Source organism: Amphiprion ocellaris, chromosome 16 (assembly GCF_022539595.1).
Source record: "Amphiprion ocellaris isolate individual 3 ecotype Okinawa chromosome 16, ASM2253959v1, whole genome shotgun sequence".
In the NCBI taxonomy this organism is placed as follows: Eukaryota; Metazoa; Chordata; class Actinopteri; family Pomacentridae; genus Amphiprion; species Amphiprion ocellaris.
In genome coordinates this window covers 24,930,522-24,949,597 of record NC_072781.1, presented here as the reverse complement: position 1 = coordinate 24,949,597, position 19,076 = coordinate 24,930,522, and the positions used below count along the sequence as shown (strand labels likewise).

Below are 19,076 nucleotides of genomic sequence, written 5' to 3'. Positions count from 1 at the left end.
TATCTTGTTGAATAATCTAATTGAATATTTTGTCTGTTTAATAGAGTTAAACATTAAATACAATTAAATTATATGTACATATACCACCTTTTAATGTTTAGTTTTCTTTTTAAATGCTTCATTGTATTTTCTGTTTAATTCCTATTTAAAGTTTTATTGTCTTTAAGATGTAATTTTCTAATTAAACATTTAATTTTGTAATTAAATGTTTTGTCTTTTTAAAGGTTTAATGATCCAATTAAATGTTTTGCATTTTTTAAAATGCTTCATATTCTTCTTGTTTAATTGTATTTTTTAAACGTTTAATTCTGGAAAATATTTCATCTGTAATTTTGAATATTTGTATTTTAAAAATTTTGTTTAATTTCATAATGACATGTATTGTATATTGCTGAATTATCTCATTCAATATTTTGTCTGTTTAATACAATGTAATGTAATTTAATGTTTAACTATTAAACAGACAAAATATTGAATGAGATAATTCAGCAATATACAATACATGTCATTATGAAATTAAACAAAATTTTTAAAATACAAATATTCAAAATTACAGATGAAATATTTTCCAGAATTAAACGTTTAAAAAATACAATTAAACAAGAAGAATATGAAGCATTTTAAAAAATGCAAAACATTTAATTGGATCATTAAACCTTTAAAAAGACAAAATATGGGTACCTGTATAGCTCAACGGGTTAAGCGGGTGACCCATGTACAGGGGCTGGTTCCCGACGCAGCGTCCTGGGTTCGAGTCCCACTCGCGACCCTTTGCTGCATGTCTTCCCCCCGACTCTTCTTTCCTGTTTGTCTCTCACTACACCTATCCAATAAAAAGCTGAAAAAGGCCAAAAAAAAAAGACAAAACATTTAATTAAAAAATTAAATGTTTAATTAGAAAATTATATCTTAAAGACAATAAAAGTTCATTTAGGAATTACACAGAAAATACAATGAAGCATTTAAAAAGAAAATTAAACATTAAAAGGTGGTAAAACATTTAAAAAGAAAAACCTTAAAGATTTAATCGAAACATTGAATATTGGGAAAGAAAAAGAAACTCAAACAAGCCGATAAAACATTTTAAAAAAAAAACAATTAAACATTAAAAAAACAAAACATTTGGAAATCAAATCAGACATTAGAAAAGAATAAAAGGTGAGAAACGAGCAAAACTAAACGTTTAAGAAGAATCAAACTAAAGACGAAACATTTCAAAAGAAACCACTTAGACTTTAGAAGATCAAATTACACAGAAGAGACAATAAAGCGATCAAAAAGAGCAAAAACAGATAAAATTCTTAAAGCGTTTTCTAGTCTGAAATGAAAACATCAAGTTGTTTCTTCAAACATTTCCTCTTTCTATGTTCTTGGTTTGATTGTGGATAGATTTACTAAGAACTCATTTCAGAAAACTGCTTTCCAGATAAAGTCTACTAGTAGTTGAAGGCATTGATCAAACTAATGTTACCTTCTGATCTCCACAAACTTTACTGTTCAGTGAAGAGAATCAAAGTTTGTTGAGGATTTCTAAAAAACCCGCAGGTGAAGGTCTGAGAAGAACTCAGATGGATGGTCTAAATGTGAAATCAAGACTCATGGTCACAAGTTTTAAGGCTTCTGTTAACCAGAAAGTTCAAACTAACAGAAGTACTGAGAAACTTTTAAAACTTCAGTCCTCAGATAGGGGCTTTCAACCAAAGAGCACCAGGTGCTAGGTTGGTTCAAAGTTGAGAGCCAGTGCTTTTTTGGTTCAAATCTCGTGCCGCCCCAGAACGGGTTTGTGTTTCCATTCGGAAGGCGCAAAGTTGGAGCTGCGTCATTGCGCCACCACAAAACGTGTGTACGTCACTGCGTACGTAGCCGTTCAACGGCGTTCGCGCCGTACGGAAACCCACACAACAACAATGGAGGACTTCATTGGAGTGGTGTACATGGCTTTGCTAGTGTGTCTCGCCATCGCTGAACAACAAAACCTTCTGTTAGGGGCTACCCATCGGCGTCACCGTTCCAATGCCCGGCGATCACGTTTGAGAAGAAAGGTAATTATCAAAGACGTTTGGATACTGAACAGTAAACGTGCTAGCGTTAGCTACTTAGCTTCGACGACGCTTGCATTGATTACTTAGCGGTTAAACACGCGCAATAAGTTGATGATCATATCTATGTTTATCTTTTTAGATGTTTTTAGATGTCACCCCACCCTCTGCCCGTGACATGCTCGGCTCTCAACTCTGGCCAAGTCTGGCCCAGCAACGAGTTGGTGCCCGAAAAAGCCCCAGTTTTTGGAGCCCGGAGCCGCAGCTCCGGTGGTGGAAAGACAAAAAACCGGCGCCAAGTCAGACACCGGCTCCGACTCTGAACGGGCTCCACCCCGGTCGAAAGCCCCTAAGACTGTCTGAAGGTTCAAACTAACAGAGAACTACTCAGGAACTTAGAAGATTTCAGTCCTCAGACTGTCTGTCTCCATTGTACGACACAGTGTGTAACTGTATGCAGCACAGTGAGACGGCATACTTGTTTCCGTTTTCATGCCGTCTACATCAACGGAATGCACTGAAACTTTTCTCCCACTAGCTTAGCCTCGCCGTAGCACGCAGCTCAAAGGGGCGTGTCCTATCTACTTATTCATATCTATGACAACAACGGTGGCTGCACATAAGGACGCCTGACGTTGATTAGCTGCGTAAATACCATTATATACAGTCTATGGTAAATACGTATGTGAATCGCATCATTGGCTGCAGCAGCCAGTCACTGGTCACTCACTGACTCACACTGAAAAATAGCACAGAATGAATTGTTACGTGTTTATTTTATTTACAATTTAGGTTGGATTTTTTTTTTGTGCGCAGCGCAGATTTTCTGTGCGCGGAGACCGTGTCAGCAGTGCGCAATTGCGCACGCGCGCAGCTTAGAGGGAACAGTGGTCAACACCCTGCCTGAACATTTTCCACCATGGAACTAGAGTGATCCAATGAGTCCAAAAACACAGATTCCAACTTCCAGGATTTCATATTTAACAAACTTACAGAACTAATAGTGTAAATTAGTTTCATGGTGTTTGAGAAAAGTCGTAAATGAGTTGGTGTGCTTGAGCTGCACTGATTGTAGGGTTGTGGGAAGATAGAGATGCGGACTTAATGGTTACATCTAAGCTACTTTAGAATATGAAGGTTTTTTTTTTTTCAAACTTATAAAGATGTAATTTTGATCCACAGGAGTTTAATCGATGACTGGAGAGAGACTTTTCTGCTGTCTCAACAGTAATAGTTCATTTTTTCCCATTTACTGCCTCATCAGATCATCCTAACAGTCACTAAAATTATCCCTGTTGCTGACATGAAGACAGTAGGAAGCAGAATTAGCTCAGTGTAAAGCAAGTTGAGCTCTTCCTTCAACTGGTCACCACACAGAGCAGATGTTAATGCAGTGTTTTCCATCAACTGGTTATCTGCTGGCCCTTCCACTCAGCTGGCAGCCTGAACATAAAATAGACTGAATGAGATGGACACAATGGAAAAACCAAAAGACCTTTGGGTGTCAAACATAATCCTTCGAGCCATTGTTACTGTATGTGGAAATAAAGTTTAGTTTAGGTGAGCAGTGACGCTTTTAGAAACTTTCACCACATTGGCTGACAGATAATTTCTGGAAAGATTTGGATGCTGCACCAAAGACGGGCTCACGAGTACAAGAACACATCCACGTTCAAGTAGAGAGTTGTGGTGTGTCTGGTGGGTACAGAGCCGGCCTTCCCTCCCAGCTGGCCGGCACTGGGCCGGCCCAAACTGCTCAGTGGCCTAGATCTAAAGCTGCTCTCCAGGGATGCTGATTAGAGCTCTAATGTAAACAGCAGTCTGACCACAGGGCTCCACCACGCACTGCATGATGGGATTGACCCAGCTCCAGTCAATTACAGAGTCGAAGTAAGCTCAGCTGGACAGCAAAACAAACTCCCGGAAAGACTTGGAAGAAAGATTGGCTTTGGTGGGGTTTTTGTTCCAGCCCACATAGCACATGTGAAAGTCTCGGCTGCATATTTTTGGCTGTATCCATTCTATTTGACAGGTTTAAAGCATTTTTTTTCACTCAGTACTATAAAACACACTGTTGAAGTCAAAATAACATACACTCTGTTTCTCTCCTTTAGGTTGTTTACTGAATCTTAATTTAGCATTTTAGAGCTTGGTTTTCATGTCTGTCTCGTGTTCCCAGCAAGACAAAATATATTCTTCTTCCTTTGCTTCTCCTGCTTCTACTTACTATATAAATATAAATGTTTACCTTATTAAAATTGCGTGGTGAACACAAACTTTATTAGATTTACAGGAACTGAGAGTTGGAGCAGTGTTTACTTGGCCCAGACCACGTGAGCGGTCTTGATGATTAATAACAGAGTCTTTTTGGTCCTACATTATTGAATATTTAATAACCCAAAAGCAGTACTTTAACCCTCGTGTCGTCCTAAATTGACTCGTTTTAAAGTTTGAAAATATGGAAAAAATATATTTTCACAGTGAAACTTCTGATGTCCACATTTTCAACATTTTTGGGAAATCTTTGAACATTTTTTGGTAGAAAAAAAATGTTAAAAATGTTTCTTAAGAACATTTAGAAAAAAAATCAACCAAAATCCAGTGAAATTCGCTGGATTTTGGTTGATTTTTTTGTGAATGTTCTTAAAGAAAATATTAGAAGTTTTACTGATATACATGTAATCACTTTAGATATTTTTTGTTTTTTGGGGGAAGATTTTTAATCATTTTCTGAAAATATTTGCAAGAATTTTCTTGACAAATTTGGGGGATTTTTTTTAAATAAAACTTTCAAGGGAAACTTGTAAGGAATTATTGGAATTTTCTTCCTGAAGGTTTTGCAAATTTTCAGAAATTTGGGGAATTTTTTTGCAGAATTTTTGGATTTTTTTCAGATTAGGAAACAGTATTTTTTGGTGCCCGTAAATGAGGACAACAGGAGGGTTAAAGTAATTTTTTTGGCGTACAGTAAGCCAGTGCAATGATTTTAGAAATGGACTGGACGCTCCTGATTTTATTGAGGATGGCAGTATTTGAGTTGTGCAGTCATGGTCGTTTGAAATAGTTTTTGAAGTTGACATCACCAAATCAAGACTGTTACCCTGCACTAAACTGTCCTGTTCAGAACCCTCTAATATGTGGTCTGTGTGTTTGTCCTCAGTCTGATGAAGAATAGCAGTAATCCTTTAGTCCTTATCACATACAGAGGATCACTGATTTAATTTAATTTCCCAGAGTGTCCAGAGTTCAGTCAGAGTTCAGCAGTCTTTCTCAAGGACCAGTCCTGACAAGAATACATTTTAACTAAAGCTGGCAACCACAGATCTAATATACCGATATTCAGTTGTTTCTTTGTTGTTGCTGTCGTTTTTTATATATATATTGTGATCAAATCACATTAAATTTGATGGTTAGTGTGGAATGAATAAGCATGTGTGAATTCCTTGTTAAATTCAAAGTAGTTTCATCATATCTATCATGTCAGAGGTGAATGAAGCAGGTCATTAAATACTGGACTTTTAATAGACAGCTATAATCAGCCATATACTGCTGATAAGTGCTTCAATTCAGATGTCTTTAGGTCAGTTATTATTAGCATGGAAGTTCTGTCACAGTATGTCGACTACACTTGGTCCACTGGTCAAGTTCCCATGTAGTAATTTTATTCATTTGGGTTTGCTGTAGAATGACTGGTCACCATGTTGATGCTATGAGCTCATCATGTTAACATTCAGACCCCTGCTGATGTGTTTTTTTCGCCACTGTGGCTCCCACTGCCTCAGCCAGAGTTTGTTGTTTTAAAGCTGTGTGGGGGCGGATGTACGTCACTACAAAATCCCCCTTAGGTCTCACTTCACTCTTTAAAGGACGGCGGGTTAAAAGAAGTCATTTCAAGTGCCGATTCATACTACTGTTGAGGCCTCTGGTGCTGAAAAACTGTGGTAACAGGTCACCGATGCCACAGCAGAATAAGCATATAAAGGATAGAGTGAAGTCTGTGTGTTATAAATGTATGTCTCAGACTACAGGAGCTGTATTAAATGCAATGGTCATATGGCAGTTACCTTATTATAGCTAATAGCAAGAGCAGCACAATGGTGTCCCACAGCTCAGGAACACGTATCATAGGTTAATGGAGATTCTGGTTGTAGATGTGCGTGTTTGTCTGTTTCATTGTGTTACTCAAGATAAACTGAGATAGCCTACAGCCCCGGACAAGCCTCTATAGGAGAACACTGGTATAGCTAATTGATGGATGGAAGGTTGATACATTTCTGCAGTCGGCCTAAAACTAATCAAATTCATAGATTTTGATTGAACTAAATCAAATTATTGTTTTAATTTCACTGTTGAATGATCTGTCGATTATATTCTTGATTACTCAATTCATTGTTTGGTCATTAAAATGTCAGAGAATGGTTAAAATACTGATCAATGTTTCCCGAAGCCCAAGATGACGTCCTCAAATATTTTGTTTAGCCCACAACCAAAAGATATTCAGTTCATTGCCCTAGCAGAGGAAAGAAACCAGAATATTAGAACATTAAAGAAGCTGCAATCAGGTTTTAGACTTTGTTTCCTTAAAAAATTACTCAAACCAATTAATAAATTATCAAAAATGAATTACGGGCTGCACAGTGGTGTAGTGGTTAGCACTTTCGCCTTGCAGCGAGAAGATCCCAGGTTCGCGTCCCGGCTTTCCCGGGATCTTTCTGCATGGAGTTTCCATGTTCTCCCTGTGCATGTGTGGGTTTTCTCCGGGTACTCCGGCTTCCTCCCACAGTCCAAAAATATGCTGAGGTTAATTGATTATTCTAAATTGCCCGTAGGTGTGAATGTGAGAGTGATTGTTTGTCTATATATGTAGCCCTGCGACAGACTGGTGACCTGTCTAGGGTGTCCCCTGCCTTCGCCCGAGTCAGCTGGGATAGACTCCAGCCCCCCCTGCGACCCTAATGAGGATTAAGCGGTGTATAGATAATGGATGGATGGATGGATGGTTGGCAATTAATTTCATTGTTTACAACTAATAGATTAATCGTTGCGGCTCTACTTTGCATTACCTATAATATATATATATCCATCCAGTAGTTTTTTGTTTTTACTGTTTTTCTGTTGAACTTGATGTATTTTTGAGAATTGCCTTAAAAGCAAATACCTTAATAGCTTTTAAACAATAACTTTCACATAGTAATCAAGTAAAATTATCTTACCCAACTGGCAGACTGTGTACTGCTTCTTCTTTAAAAAAAAAGAAAAAAAATCCTATAAAACATTTTTAGCATATTTTTAAAAAAATGTTTGCTTTGAAGAACATTCCAAATATACTACCATTCAAAAGTTTGGGATCACTCAGACAATTTCATGTTTTCCATGAAAACTCACACTTTTATTCATGTGCTAATATAACTGCACAAGGGTTTTCTAATCATCAATTATCCTTTCAACACCATTAGCTAACACAATGTAGCATTAGAACACAGGAGTGATGGTTGCTGGAAATGTTCCTCTGTACCCCTATGGAGATATTCCATTAAAAACCAGCTGTTTCCAGCTAGAATAGTCATTTACCACATTAACAATGTCTGGACTGGATTTATCATTCATTTAATGTTAAAACTAGAAATAATTCTCAATTACTCTGCCTTATTGAGTGAATCTGGGTAGTCTTGGCAAATTGCTGAAATCCTAGAAAGCCTGAATGAGGGGACAGAGAGGGAATGAGGGGAAGAAAAAGAAAGCAAGAAAAAAATGAAGCCTTGTGTAAAGGTTGAATTGCCCAGGGGAGGAAATACTCAGTTTAGTAAATAGTATGTGTTAGTGTGTGTGTGTGTGTGTGTGTGTGTGTGTGTGTGTGTGTGTGTGTGTGTGTGTGTGTGTGTGTGTGTGTGTGTGTGTGTGTGTGTGTGTGTGTGTGTGTGTGTGTGTGTGTGTGTGTGTGTGTGTGTGTGTGTGCGTATGTGTGTGTGTGTGTGTTGCACAGGAAGTAAGTCTGCAAGCTGAAGCAGTCAGTTATTCTGTGGATGCACGTGTATGTATGAAGATCAAGTCAAATTCATTTATAAACTGTTTTCAGCGTAGAATTTGCACAAAAGTGAAAACTCACGTTGTATGTGTGGGTGCAGCTATTCGGGAGGGATGTTAGTTTTGGCCTGCGGGGCCTCCAGCTGTAACAGTCGGCTATACATCTCCGGGTGGAGACAAAGAGACCATGTGTGTTATATTTTCAGTGATTTTGTCAGCCTTTCACCTAATACACAGGCTTCTTCTAATCTATATCTATCTGCGTATGTGTCTCTGTGTTTTTAAAAAATGTGAATCGCATCCCTTCAAAGGAAACCCTTACAAGATTTAGCAAGATAGAAAAAATTCCAACATGTTATGCTTTTACCATCATTTTTGAATTATTTTCAAAATAGTAGTGACATACACAAGTGCCATCTACTTAACTGCAGTTATGAGGTACTTGTACTTCACTTGAACATTTTCATTTTATGCTACTTTATATCTGCATTCTACTACATTTCAGAGGGAAATACTGTACATTCTACTATAGTTTTCTGACAGCTTTAGTTACATTTAAGATGAAGATTTGACACAATGGACAAAATAAAAAGGAGTTCGTTGTTTTCACAGGTCTAGTCATTATTAACAACTCTATCAAATAGTGGCTCTTCCCACTTTACCTCTCACACGGTTTCAAATATCTCACCAGAAATCAGATTAGGGAAAAAAGTCCTAAACAGTGAAATCACATTTTTGTGTCAGAACTTAGTTTTTTCTTTTTCTTCTCTTTACCTCTCACTAATTGCTTGGATTTATCTGCTGTCCCTTCAGATAAATCTGGATATGAACTAGTTCAAACCTGCTGCTGTTACAACAATAACGTGCTGCTGACACACTGTTGCTAAATTTAACTACATTTTACTGCTAATACCTGCGTGCTTTAGCTTTTCATGTAGAATTTTTTCTTTTATTGGATAATTTTATTGATACTTCTACTTAATTACAGCAATGCTTCTTCTAAAAATGGTGAGATATCAGAAGTTACACACTGAAATGAGATATTCAGTGTATGATATGATATAGATTATTTTCCAACTCTTGCACCCTAATGCTATTGATGTCACTTTTTTTTGTTTTATTTATCTATCCTTCCATTTATCCATCATCTATACCCTGCTTAATCCTCATTAGGTTGGCGGGGGGCTGGAGTCTATCCCAGCTGACTGTCTGGGACACCCTGGACAAGTCACCAGTCTATCACAGGGCTACATTACAGGCAAACAATCACACTCACTTTCACACCTACTGACAATTTAGAATTACCCATTAACTTCAGCATCTTTTTGAACTGTGGGAGGAAGCTGGATTACCTGGAGAAAACCCACACATGCACAGGGAGAACATGGAAACTCCATGCAGAAAGATCCCAGGAAGGCTGGGACATGAACTGGGGATCTTCTAGCTGCAAGGCAAAAGTGCTAACCACCGAGCCACTGTGCAGCCCCTTGTTTCGTTCATAAAAAGCTGCAATAATTTTATAAAACAGCTAATAGAGTGATCAATACTTTTTTGGCATCAGTGGAGCGCTATGGCACAGAGTAATGAGACACGTCTAGGTAGAATTCCACTAGATCTTTTCTTTTAGGAGGGAACCTACACTGTACAGTATACCTCACATACACTGTACATGAAGTGGAAACCAAAACCACAAAGGGTGGAGTGCCATATTCTGGTATGGTCTTCCGGTCTGATTGATTCCACTTTTAGAATGCGACAAAATACACTCCTGTGTGCTGGGTGGGGTTTACTATTCACATGCACTAATTGTGTATCAGACACAATCAAGAAGGTCATAAAGAGCATTAAGCCCTTCACCTCGGATGTCACATGATGATAAAGAGGGATAAAACATCGCAGTGACAAAGCCGGACAGTGTTTCTCAGTCTAAGTATCACACACACCTACCCAGACCTTCTGTGCTACAGACAAACATCCGCTTGCAGTTTTGGTCTCCAGCTGCCCAGTCACCACCACATAGATGCCTACGGCTAACCTTAAAATATTTGGACTTTTTCTTGCCCTCAACACAGATGCTGCTTTTCTTCACGTGTGCCTATCTCTGTTTGCATGTGTTTGTGTGGTACAGCTATGTCCTTGTTTGCCTGTCCTATGTGTCAAAGGACTCTTATGTCTTTAAATCTGTCTGTCTCTCTGCTTGTGTCTCCTTTTAATTTTATTATAAACATATTTGACGATGGTCACATCCTAACAATATACCTCTAGAGTGCCGGTTTGCTTTTTTTTTTGCCAGGGAATAAGTCCTAAATGTGAATATATTGGGTTGTATTAAAGTGCAGGTAAGCAGTGTGGGTTGCAGCCTACAGAGAGAGGCTTTGTGAGCTGGCTGCCTGGCCCGCGGATGGAGCGATGGGGGAGGGATGGATGGAGTTCAGGGGGAGGTTGGCCACAGAGCGTCAGTTGTGGAATTCCAGGAATGGAAGTTGAACTGATTTTGGATCTGAGCAGGGAATGCAGAGGTGATGGAGCATGGTGGAGGCAGAATGAGAGGAGAGGTCACGTGTTTGGGTGCGTCAGGCCTCGACCCAGTGAAGCAGCAGGAGCACTCGTATTGTGTGCGAGCACAGAGGGCAGGTAGTGAGGCATAGCTCTTAAAACTACCACACTGCCAGCCTAAACCTGTCACTGGTCATCACAACTGAGCTGCACAGGATATGACACACACACACCCAGGTCTGATTCATCCTGCATATATAACCTAGAGAATGAGGAAAACATACAAAATTGCACACATGCTCTGATGCACAGGAGAGGATCATCATCATCAGACATGTGTTTATGGTTTTTTTTATATGTTGTTATGTCTGGTGTGTGTATGAGACTGTGTGTGTGTCGTCTCCAGCTGTAACCTACAGTATACATGCCCTGTAATTAACATGCTTTTTGTGCCAGATGCTATATCTGTTATTGAGAGAGGCACATGTGGTTTCTTTTGTGGCACAGCAGAGGATCTATATCCAGAAGAGAGGGAGAGTGCGTGTGCATTTGTGTGTGAGATATATTGACCGTTTTCACATCTGCTTTTGATCTGAACATACATTTAGGTCTGCTTGCTGAGTGTGTTTTCTTGAGTGAAATTCACCTGTCTCATCAGAAATAGATTAAGAAAGTTTGTTTTATCTGTTACTGTCCTGAGACTGTGAAATATCTTCACATCAAGATTTGAAAGTGTGCAGGTTCAGTCGTCCAAACACTGTATTAAATAAACTGCAGTCAATTTCCACCCCAGATGTGGACATACAGTAGCATAATCCTACAAAATGTTCAAATCAAAATCTCTCTCTAAACTGACAAATGAAACGGTGGCCGCATAAAGGTCTCGCTTCCTCTTTGGTCCTGAAAACATTGCGCATTGGAAACAGTGAGGGTGTCTGGCAGGGTGTGGCTGCCTTTGGACAGAGCTGAGTCCACTTCTTCTGGTCTCTGGAAGTTAACAGGAGCAGAGGAAAACTGGAGCTTGGCCACGGCGTACTCCAACAGCTGGATCCACAGTGAGGCTAAATACAGTTGTCGCTCTTCACAGTGGTTTGCACTCAGTTTGAATATGACAACTGCAACTGCATTAAAAACCCCTGCCAGTGAAAATGAAGTTTTTTTTTTATCATGGTAACATGACCATGTGGTGTATTTCATGTGCTAGAAGACACATCATGAGTGAAATAATTAGTCCTTGTCGTGGCTGAATATTTCCAGCTTGAAACTAGTGAACCAATGACAGATAAAAAACATGGATTGAAACAAATCGAAGGAACCATTCCTGTCCTTTTTGTATAATTACTGTTTTTCCAATTTCCCAATAGTACAACTTGCCATTGTGTGGTGTGTAGTATTTTTACAGTGTTTGAGCAGAGTCATAGATGAGCTGCTATGTAGATCAGGGGTCCCCAAACTTTTTCCTGTGAGGGCCACATAACTTTTCCCTTCCCTGATGGGGGGCCGGGGTCAGTTTGTAACAGAAAAAGTGTGACGATCGCAGGGGTGCCTAAACGTAGACTTTTATTATTTTCCAGAAAGCCACACATAACCAAATATTAATAACCCTTTCCGGGATCTTCACAGAAAAAAAAGTCAGGAAATAAATGATAACACTATTAATGAAATAAATAACACTATTTATGAAATAAATAATAACCAAATAACCCTCTCTGGGATCTTCACAGAAAAAAGTCAGGAAGTAAATAACACTATTTCTGAAATAAAATTACACTATTTATGAAATCAATAAAAACCAAATAACTCTCTCCGGGTTCTTCACAGAAAAAATAAAATCTGGAAATAAAGTTAAATTAAGGAAAAGTCATGCAGAGGTCTACAAAAGTTTGTAAAGCTAAAAAAAATCATGAATAAAATAAAAGACATAGACTCAAAAATTATTTTTCTACAAGAAACTCATCTACTAGAGGAGGATTAGAATAAAATTAGAAGAAGATGGCAAGGTATCGTATTCACATCTTCATTCTCATCCCGAGCCAGGGGAGTTATGATTCTTATACATAAAACAGTCCCATTCCATGTGGAAAATGTAATTCGAGACAAATTTGGAAGATATCTAATCATCCAAGGTTCGTTGCTATCAGAAAATATAAATTTGGTGAATGTATACGGTCCCAAAATTGATGACTATAATTTCTTTGTTAATCTTGTTCTTACTTTAGCATCACTTACTGGGCAGCATATAATAGTAGGGGATTTTAACTGTACATTGAATCCCAGTATAGATAGATCAACAGGATTAGACAGTATGCATAATGGATGTAGAACGACTATTAAACATTTCATGAAAGAATTGAGACTGTTGGATATATGGAGAGAATTAAAACCACAGGTCAAAGCCTACTCTTGCTATTCTAATACCCATAAAACATTTTCTCGTATTGATTATTTCTTCGTTTCCACAGAATTAAGGTCCAAGATTCATAACTGTTTCTATGATAACAGTGTGATTTAAAATCACGCTCCCTGCTCTTTAGTATATGTGGATAAAAAATTGATAAAGAACCCAGCTAGGTGGCATTTTCAACATAAATGGCTTCAGGATAAGACATTTGTCGAGTGCATAGAAAAACAGATGAGTTCTTTGACATCACCGCTACACAAACAACTGCAGGTATAAAGTGGGAGGCATTCAAAGCTTTTATAAGGGGGCAAATCATTAGTTGTACAGGTTCAAAATCTAAGAGGGCCAAAGAAAAGAGAATCCAAATGGAACATAAAAATGCTTCAAGAAAAGGTGTATGCAAGTAGTAACCCACAGTTAGAGAATGACTGATTGATTCTGAGAGCTGAATATGATAAATGAAAAAATCTACGAACAGGGCTGCCTCGAGTCTTTTAAGACTGAAGCAAACCTTTTATGAACAAGGTGAAAAATCAGGGAAATTACTGGCATGGCAGATTAAACAATTAGAATCCAAAACACCAATATCCGGTACCATAAATAATGGACAGGTAGTTGTAGAGCCGGTAAAAATTAATAGCGCCTTTAGAGATTATTATGAAAAACTGTATGATGCAAAAAATAAGTGACTTAACCAAGCTGAATGGGTTTTTAGGTGGATTGTCTATACCATGCATTCCAAATGAAAGCAGGGAGATTCTGGAGGCTGGAATTAGTCAAGGAGAAATTGGACAGGCCATTGATAATATGAAGTCAGGGAAAACAGCAGGACCAGATGGCTTTCCAGTTGACTTCTATAAAAGATTTAAGAATAAATTAATAAAACCACTTTTGGAAATGATCCTAGAAGCATTTCAAAATAGTGATTTACCACCATATATGAATAATGCTGTCATCATATTATTACCAAAACCAGGTAAACCCTCCAGTAAATGTGAAAACATGAGACCAATAAGCCTATTAAATTCTGATCTTAAAATTATTTGTAAAATCTTAGCTAAACGCTTACAAGATATATTACCAAATATTATAGATCAAGATCAGAATGGCTTTGTAACGCGAAGACCAGGTTCACATAATGTAAGAAGAGTACTTAATGTCATTCATTTCAGTAAAGACACACCGGACACAGCTCTCCTATCATTGGATGCTGAAAAGGCCTTTGATAAGGTTGAATGGCCTTACCTTTTCGAAGTTTTACAAAAGTTTGGACTTGGAAATAATTTTAGAAAATGGGTCAAGATAATATACAATATTGCTACAGCAGAAATTTTAACAAATGGGAACATCTCAAAATCAATAAAAATCAACAAAGGCTGTCAACAAATGTATACATATATTTTTTTTCTCATTTTTTTTTCTGTGTTTGGGTGAATTGAGTTTTTTAACATTCATGCTCACAATTAACAACAGCAGAATTTACATTGGGTCAGGTTTTGAATTATCACCAGCACTGAGTGTGTACAGATGTGGTGAGTAAGTTTGTGTGCTTGTACATCATTTGTTCCTGCTTTGCTGCAATATTTTAAACAACAGAATAATGACAACATAGCACTGTTCATCTACCGCCAGACAGAATATCAGAGTGTTTGAATACTTTCCATTTAAGCTTGTCTGTTATTAGAGATAATAGTTTCATCTGTGTCCTGCTTTCATAAGTCAAACAGCAGCTGTGAGAGGACCGGTGATTATTATCTGGTTAACCTGTGAAACTGACAGTGAAGCTTTGTTTACTGTCTAAACATTATATTTACTCTGAACTAAATGACTTCCTTCATTATCTTCTCTTCTCTGCCTTATTCTCAGATACATCTGACTGCTTGATGTGTCAGTCCAGTCCTCTAAACTCGACTACATTCTTAGAAGTTGCCTGTCATCTAGTCTAAGTTGTATGTGTATGTGTGCTCATGTAGCAAAATATTCTAACCATGGTGGTTACTACATAGAAAATTTCCATCGACATTCCTGCATATTTTCCTTCAGAGAGCTTCTGAGGTTTGAGAGCGCTTCCCTTAAGAAGACACTGGTTCCTCCGCTGCTTCCGCCACTTTGAGCTGAGGAATTTCAGAGGAATGTTGCTCATAAAGTCATCTCTCTCTCCTCGATTCCCACAGGGTTCTTTTATCCTTGTGTATGTTCTCATGCAGTGTGTGCCAGCATCTGTTTGTATGTGTGGGTGTGTGGGTGTGTGTGTGTGTGTGTGTGTGAAAGCTGTGTGACCTTTTGGTGTTGCTGGAGTATTAACACACTCCTGCCAGGTTCCACACGATCTGCTCTGATCTTAGTATACAAAGAGCTGTTTGTAACTTTACAGATGCGGCACCTCATCACCATTATGTAACTGGTTAAAGGTGCTGTGTGCTGCACTTCAGCAGTCATAAAATTGCCTCATCAGTTCTGAGATGTACGTGTAAATGTTGTAAATCAGTGGATCCACTGCCAACAAGAACTGGCTGCCTTTTCTTGGCAATGGACACTGCATTTTATCGTGAATGGTAAAATTACTGCGTTTTATTGTTAATGTTACCGTTTCTGCATTTTATGGTAAGGCAAAGCTATGGATTGCCATTTTATTGTGTACAAGCACTCTGATCTTGTAACGTAAAAAGAACTAGCAGTTTCAGTGCTTTTCAATAAAGACATTCAAGGCATGACTTAACCTTCTGTTGACATACAGTAAATGCTCCAACATCCTGCAGTGTGAAGTGAGAGACCTACAGGCGGAGAAGGATGTTGTTCGTTTGTGAATAATTGAGTAAGCAGTTAGCGACAGTAGGTTGGAACCAGAGGGGGGAAAAAAACATCAGACAGAACCAGGCTCAGGACAGGCAGTCATCTGCCTCAACCGGTTGGGGTGAGAGTCGGGGTGAGAGAGGTGGGGATAGAGGATGGCAGATAGAGAGCAAGCAATACAAACAGAACAATGAACATTTTGTAGATTGGGACACTTTCACTATGTCAGTTCTCAACATTGTCAGTATCAAAGTCAACAAATAACAGAGAATGTGTTAAAAACTGAACAAAAAATAAATAAACCATCACATCATCAAATTAATATTTAGTTGTCCTGTCATTAACATGCAGTAGAGCTCTAATCCTGGCTAGCATGTTCCCTACGAGCCTTTCTCACCGTTGAGGGCTAATCTTGTCCCATTCTTCTTGAATTACTGCTTTTAGTTCTTCTAAATTCTTTGGTTTACGTTTTGAAACAGACCTTTTGATAATCCACCACAGATTTTCAATGGGGCTCATGTCCAGGGATTGAGCTGGTCATGCTAAGACCCGGATACTGTGCTCCTGCAGCCAAGTTCTACTGGCCCTGGAAGTGTGGGTATTATCTTGTTGAAACATCCAGTTTTGACCTCAACAGAACAGTGCACATACAGAAGGGAGCATGTGGGTTTGACACAATACTTGGCGGAGTTCAGTGTGCTATCACAGACAGTGAGCCTCCACCATGTTGGACAGTAGGTACTGTAAATGCTGGAGATAATGCTTCTCCTGGTCTTCTGCATCCCCTCACATTAGCAGGAGGAAGATAAAGCTGGAAACTGGACTCATCTGACCACAGAATCGTCTTCTAGTACCTGTCTGTCCCATTCTTGTGTGCTTGGGCCCAATGACGCCAGGCTAACCTCTGTCTGTCAGTGATCATGGACTTCTTAACAGCCTTGTAGGACCTTAAGTCATGATCTAAAAGTCAGCCACATACAGTGTGGGTGGAACACTGGACCCCAGTTTGGTTTGACCTCTGCTGCTGAAGCTCCTGTGATGTCATTCAGCGGTTTTCCCTGCATATGCAGATCAGGATGCGGTCATTTCTTGCTGAAGAATCTCTTGGACGCCCAGATCATCGTTTTTCTTCCAAGCTGTTGATTTGTCTGTATTTCTGCAGAGTGGATCCAACTGCTGAAGGACTGCATTTGCACTTTCTGACTATCTGGCGGCGGCTGTAGCCTTCCTGGCTGAGAATCTGTATCTTCAGGCATGTTTCCTGCATTAGGTTCCTTGTTTTAGCCATTTTTTCTCTCTGAAGAAGTTTGAGATGTGCAGGTTTTATATAGATGCGAAGCACAGCAACAAAAATTGTGTCTTTTAATAAAAAGCACGACCTTCATTAGTAGATCACTGGTACCAAAATGACCCAATACTCAAAATTTCTTATCTTTTTTTTTATGGAACCAATAAATTTTAAGTCTTTAATGGCTTTTTTAGGATTTGTTTAGTATTTTGGCTGTAACTGTACTAAAAGAAATTGCACTTGAAGACCTGAGAGTGATTCTTAATGCAACATTTCACAAATACATGGGGTGTCCGAAAGCTTTTTTTCACCGCTGTATTTAGTCCCCATGCAAACAGGTTGGTCCGAAATACCAAAGGGATGCTAAAGACTAATTTCAGATTGGATGGAGTAGGTGACAGGGTTGCCTTGTATTCTGTGTATGTATCTGCTTGTGTAGAGATTATTAAGTAACAAGTCTCATTAAGACAGTTACATAAAAAGTGTTCTCAAGAAAAAAGTCACAATTATGACAAAGAAATTTTGCATTCACAGATTCAACAGCTGGAAAGACAGGTGATTGATGCAGAGAAACGGGCCTTCACTGCTCAGCAGCAGGTAAGGATCTTAACTAAGGCGTCTTTATCTGGACTCTGAGTGTGTGTGGCCGTGTGTGAACGTAGTTATCTGTGTGCGTGTGTGATGATTTCAGGTGCAGTGGATGGAGGAGAAGCTCAAAGCTCCAGATGGTCCATCCGGAGACTCAGAGGTGCGTTTGTTTCAACAGTGCCAGGAGCTGCAGGCCTTAGTGCAGGAGAAGGAGGACGTCATCGCCCAGCTGGAGCAGCAGCTGGAGGAGCAGGTAAAGCACATACACGCAAAGATTTTCAACAGATGTGGTGCAAGTGAATTTTTTTTTTCTTTTTCCCCCAGTGCAAAATAATGAAGACAAAGACGTGGCATGCAGTCAGTCTTCACAAACACAGAGAAAGAGCAGAAGTGGAAATAAAAAACTTCAAACTGTCATAGCACTACAAAAACACAGAAGATACAGGAAGACCAAACTTTTCCTTTAAGCCTTTAAGTCTCCAGCGTTTTTAATCTTGTTCTTCATTTCAATTTTACAACCCTATCCTATGTAATAACAGATAGTATCCCTAATGAATTTTAGTCCCTTCTATCTTCAACATCTCTCTCTGTTTCTCAGCATATCTGTAGCTGCCTGTATGAACCCAGAGTGACAGATGGCTTAAGGTTGTGGTTTTTGTTGGGGTTTTTTTGTTGCCAGAAACAAATCAGACTTCAAGATGCCAAAACAGTGGAGGAGAAAGCAGCTAAGATCAAGGAGTGGGTGATGCTGAAGTTGTCGGAGGTAAACATGTTTCTGCATTGGATATGTAGGTACAAAAACAATTTACATATGTTGAAAAGAGACCATGTGGAAACTGGAAGGTGAATTAAAGTAATTAATATGTAATCAATGTCTGAATCAAGTCGGCATTTTATATGAAATATGTTTATGCTTCAGTTTGAGGTTGAGAATGCAGCATTAAGAGAAACCAACAAGCAACAAGAGGCTCAGATTTTGGAGCTACAGAAACAAGTACAAGGTAAAAAGTTATATGTCTCAATTTACCCATGTTTGTTCATGTCCGCTTGTACGATTTACATTGATACAAACTTCCTTGACAAAACTAAACTGCATGGCAATTACTAATATGTGTGTAACTATAATGAAGGCATCATACAAGTGTCTTTTAACATTTATTTTTCTGCTCAGTCAGCCGACGCCGTGAAAACTATGAAAATTAAGTACATACAAACATTTAAAATATACAAAGTTTCACAAAAAAAAGTCTCTAATTAGATGGATTCCAAAAATAAGTCTACTATGCAGATTTTCTGTTGTTAGACAGGTATGATATGCTAGCTTGCGACAACAATACATTAAAACCGTCCATAAAAAGCACTTTAACAAGTATTGCCAACAAATATGAAACAAATAAAACTTAAAAGTCACAATCACTGTGTGCGCCTCTCAGATCATGCAAAGTAG

The 19,076-nt window shown here is 38.6% G+C and overlaps 1 protein-coding gene across 1 annotated transcript in view; it reads left to right on the top strand.

Annotated features, from left to right (window-relative positions):
- LOC111573998 (pleckstrin homology domain containing, family H (with MyTH4 domain) member 2) overlaps window positions 1-19,076 on the top strand; it is a 42,205-nt gene that overhangs the window by 6,296 nt on the left and 16,833 nt on the right. The window contains exons 3-6 of the mRNA XM_055018785.1: window positions 17,576-17,638; window positions 17,733-17,882; window positions 18,309-18,392; window positions 18,549-18,630. Coding sequence (XP_054874760.1) covers window positions 17,576-17,638; window positions 17,733-17,882; window positions 18,309-18,392; window positions 18,549-18,630 — 379 coding nt within the window. The remainder of the gene's footprint in view (window positions 1-17,575; window positions 17,639-17,732; window positions 17,883-18,308; window positions 18,393-18,548; window positions 18,631-19,076) is intronic.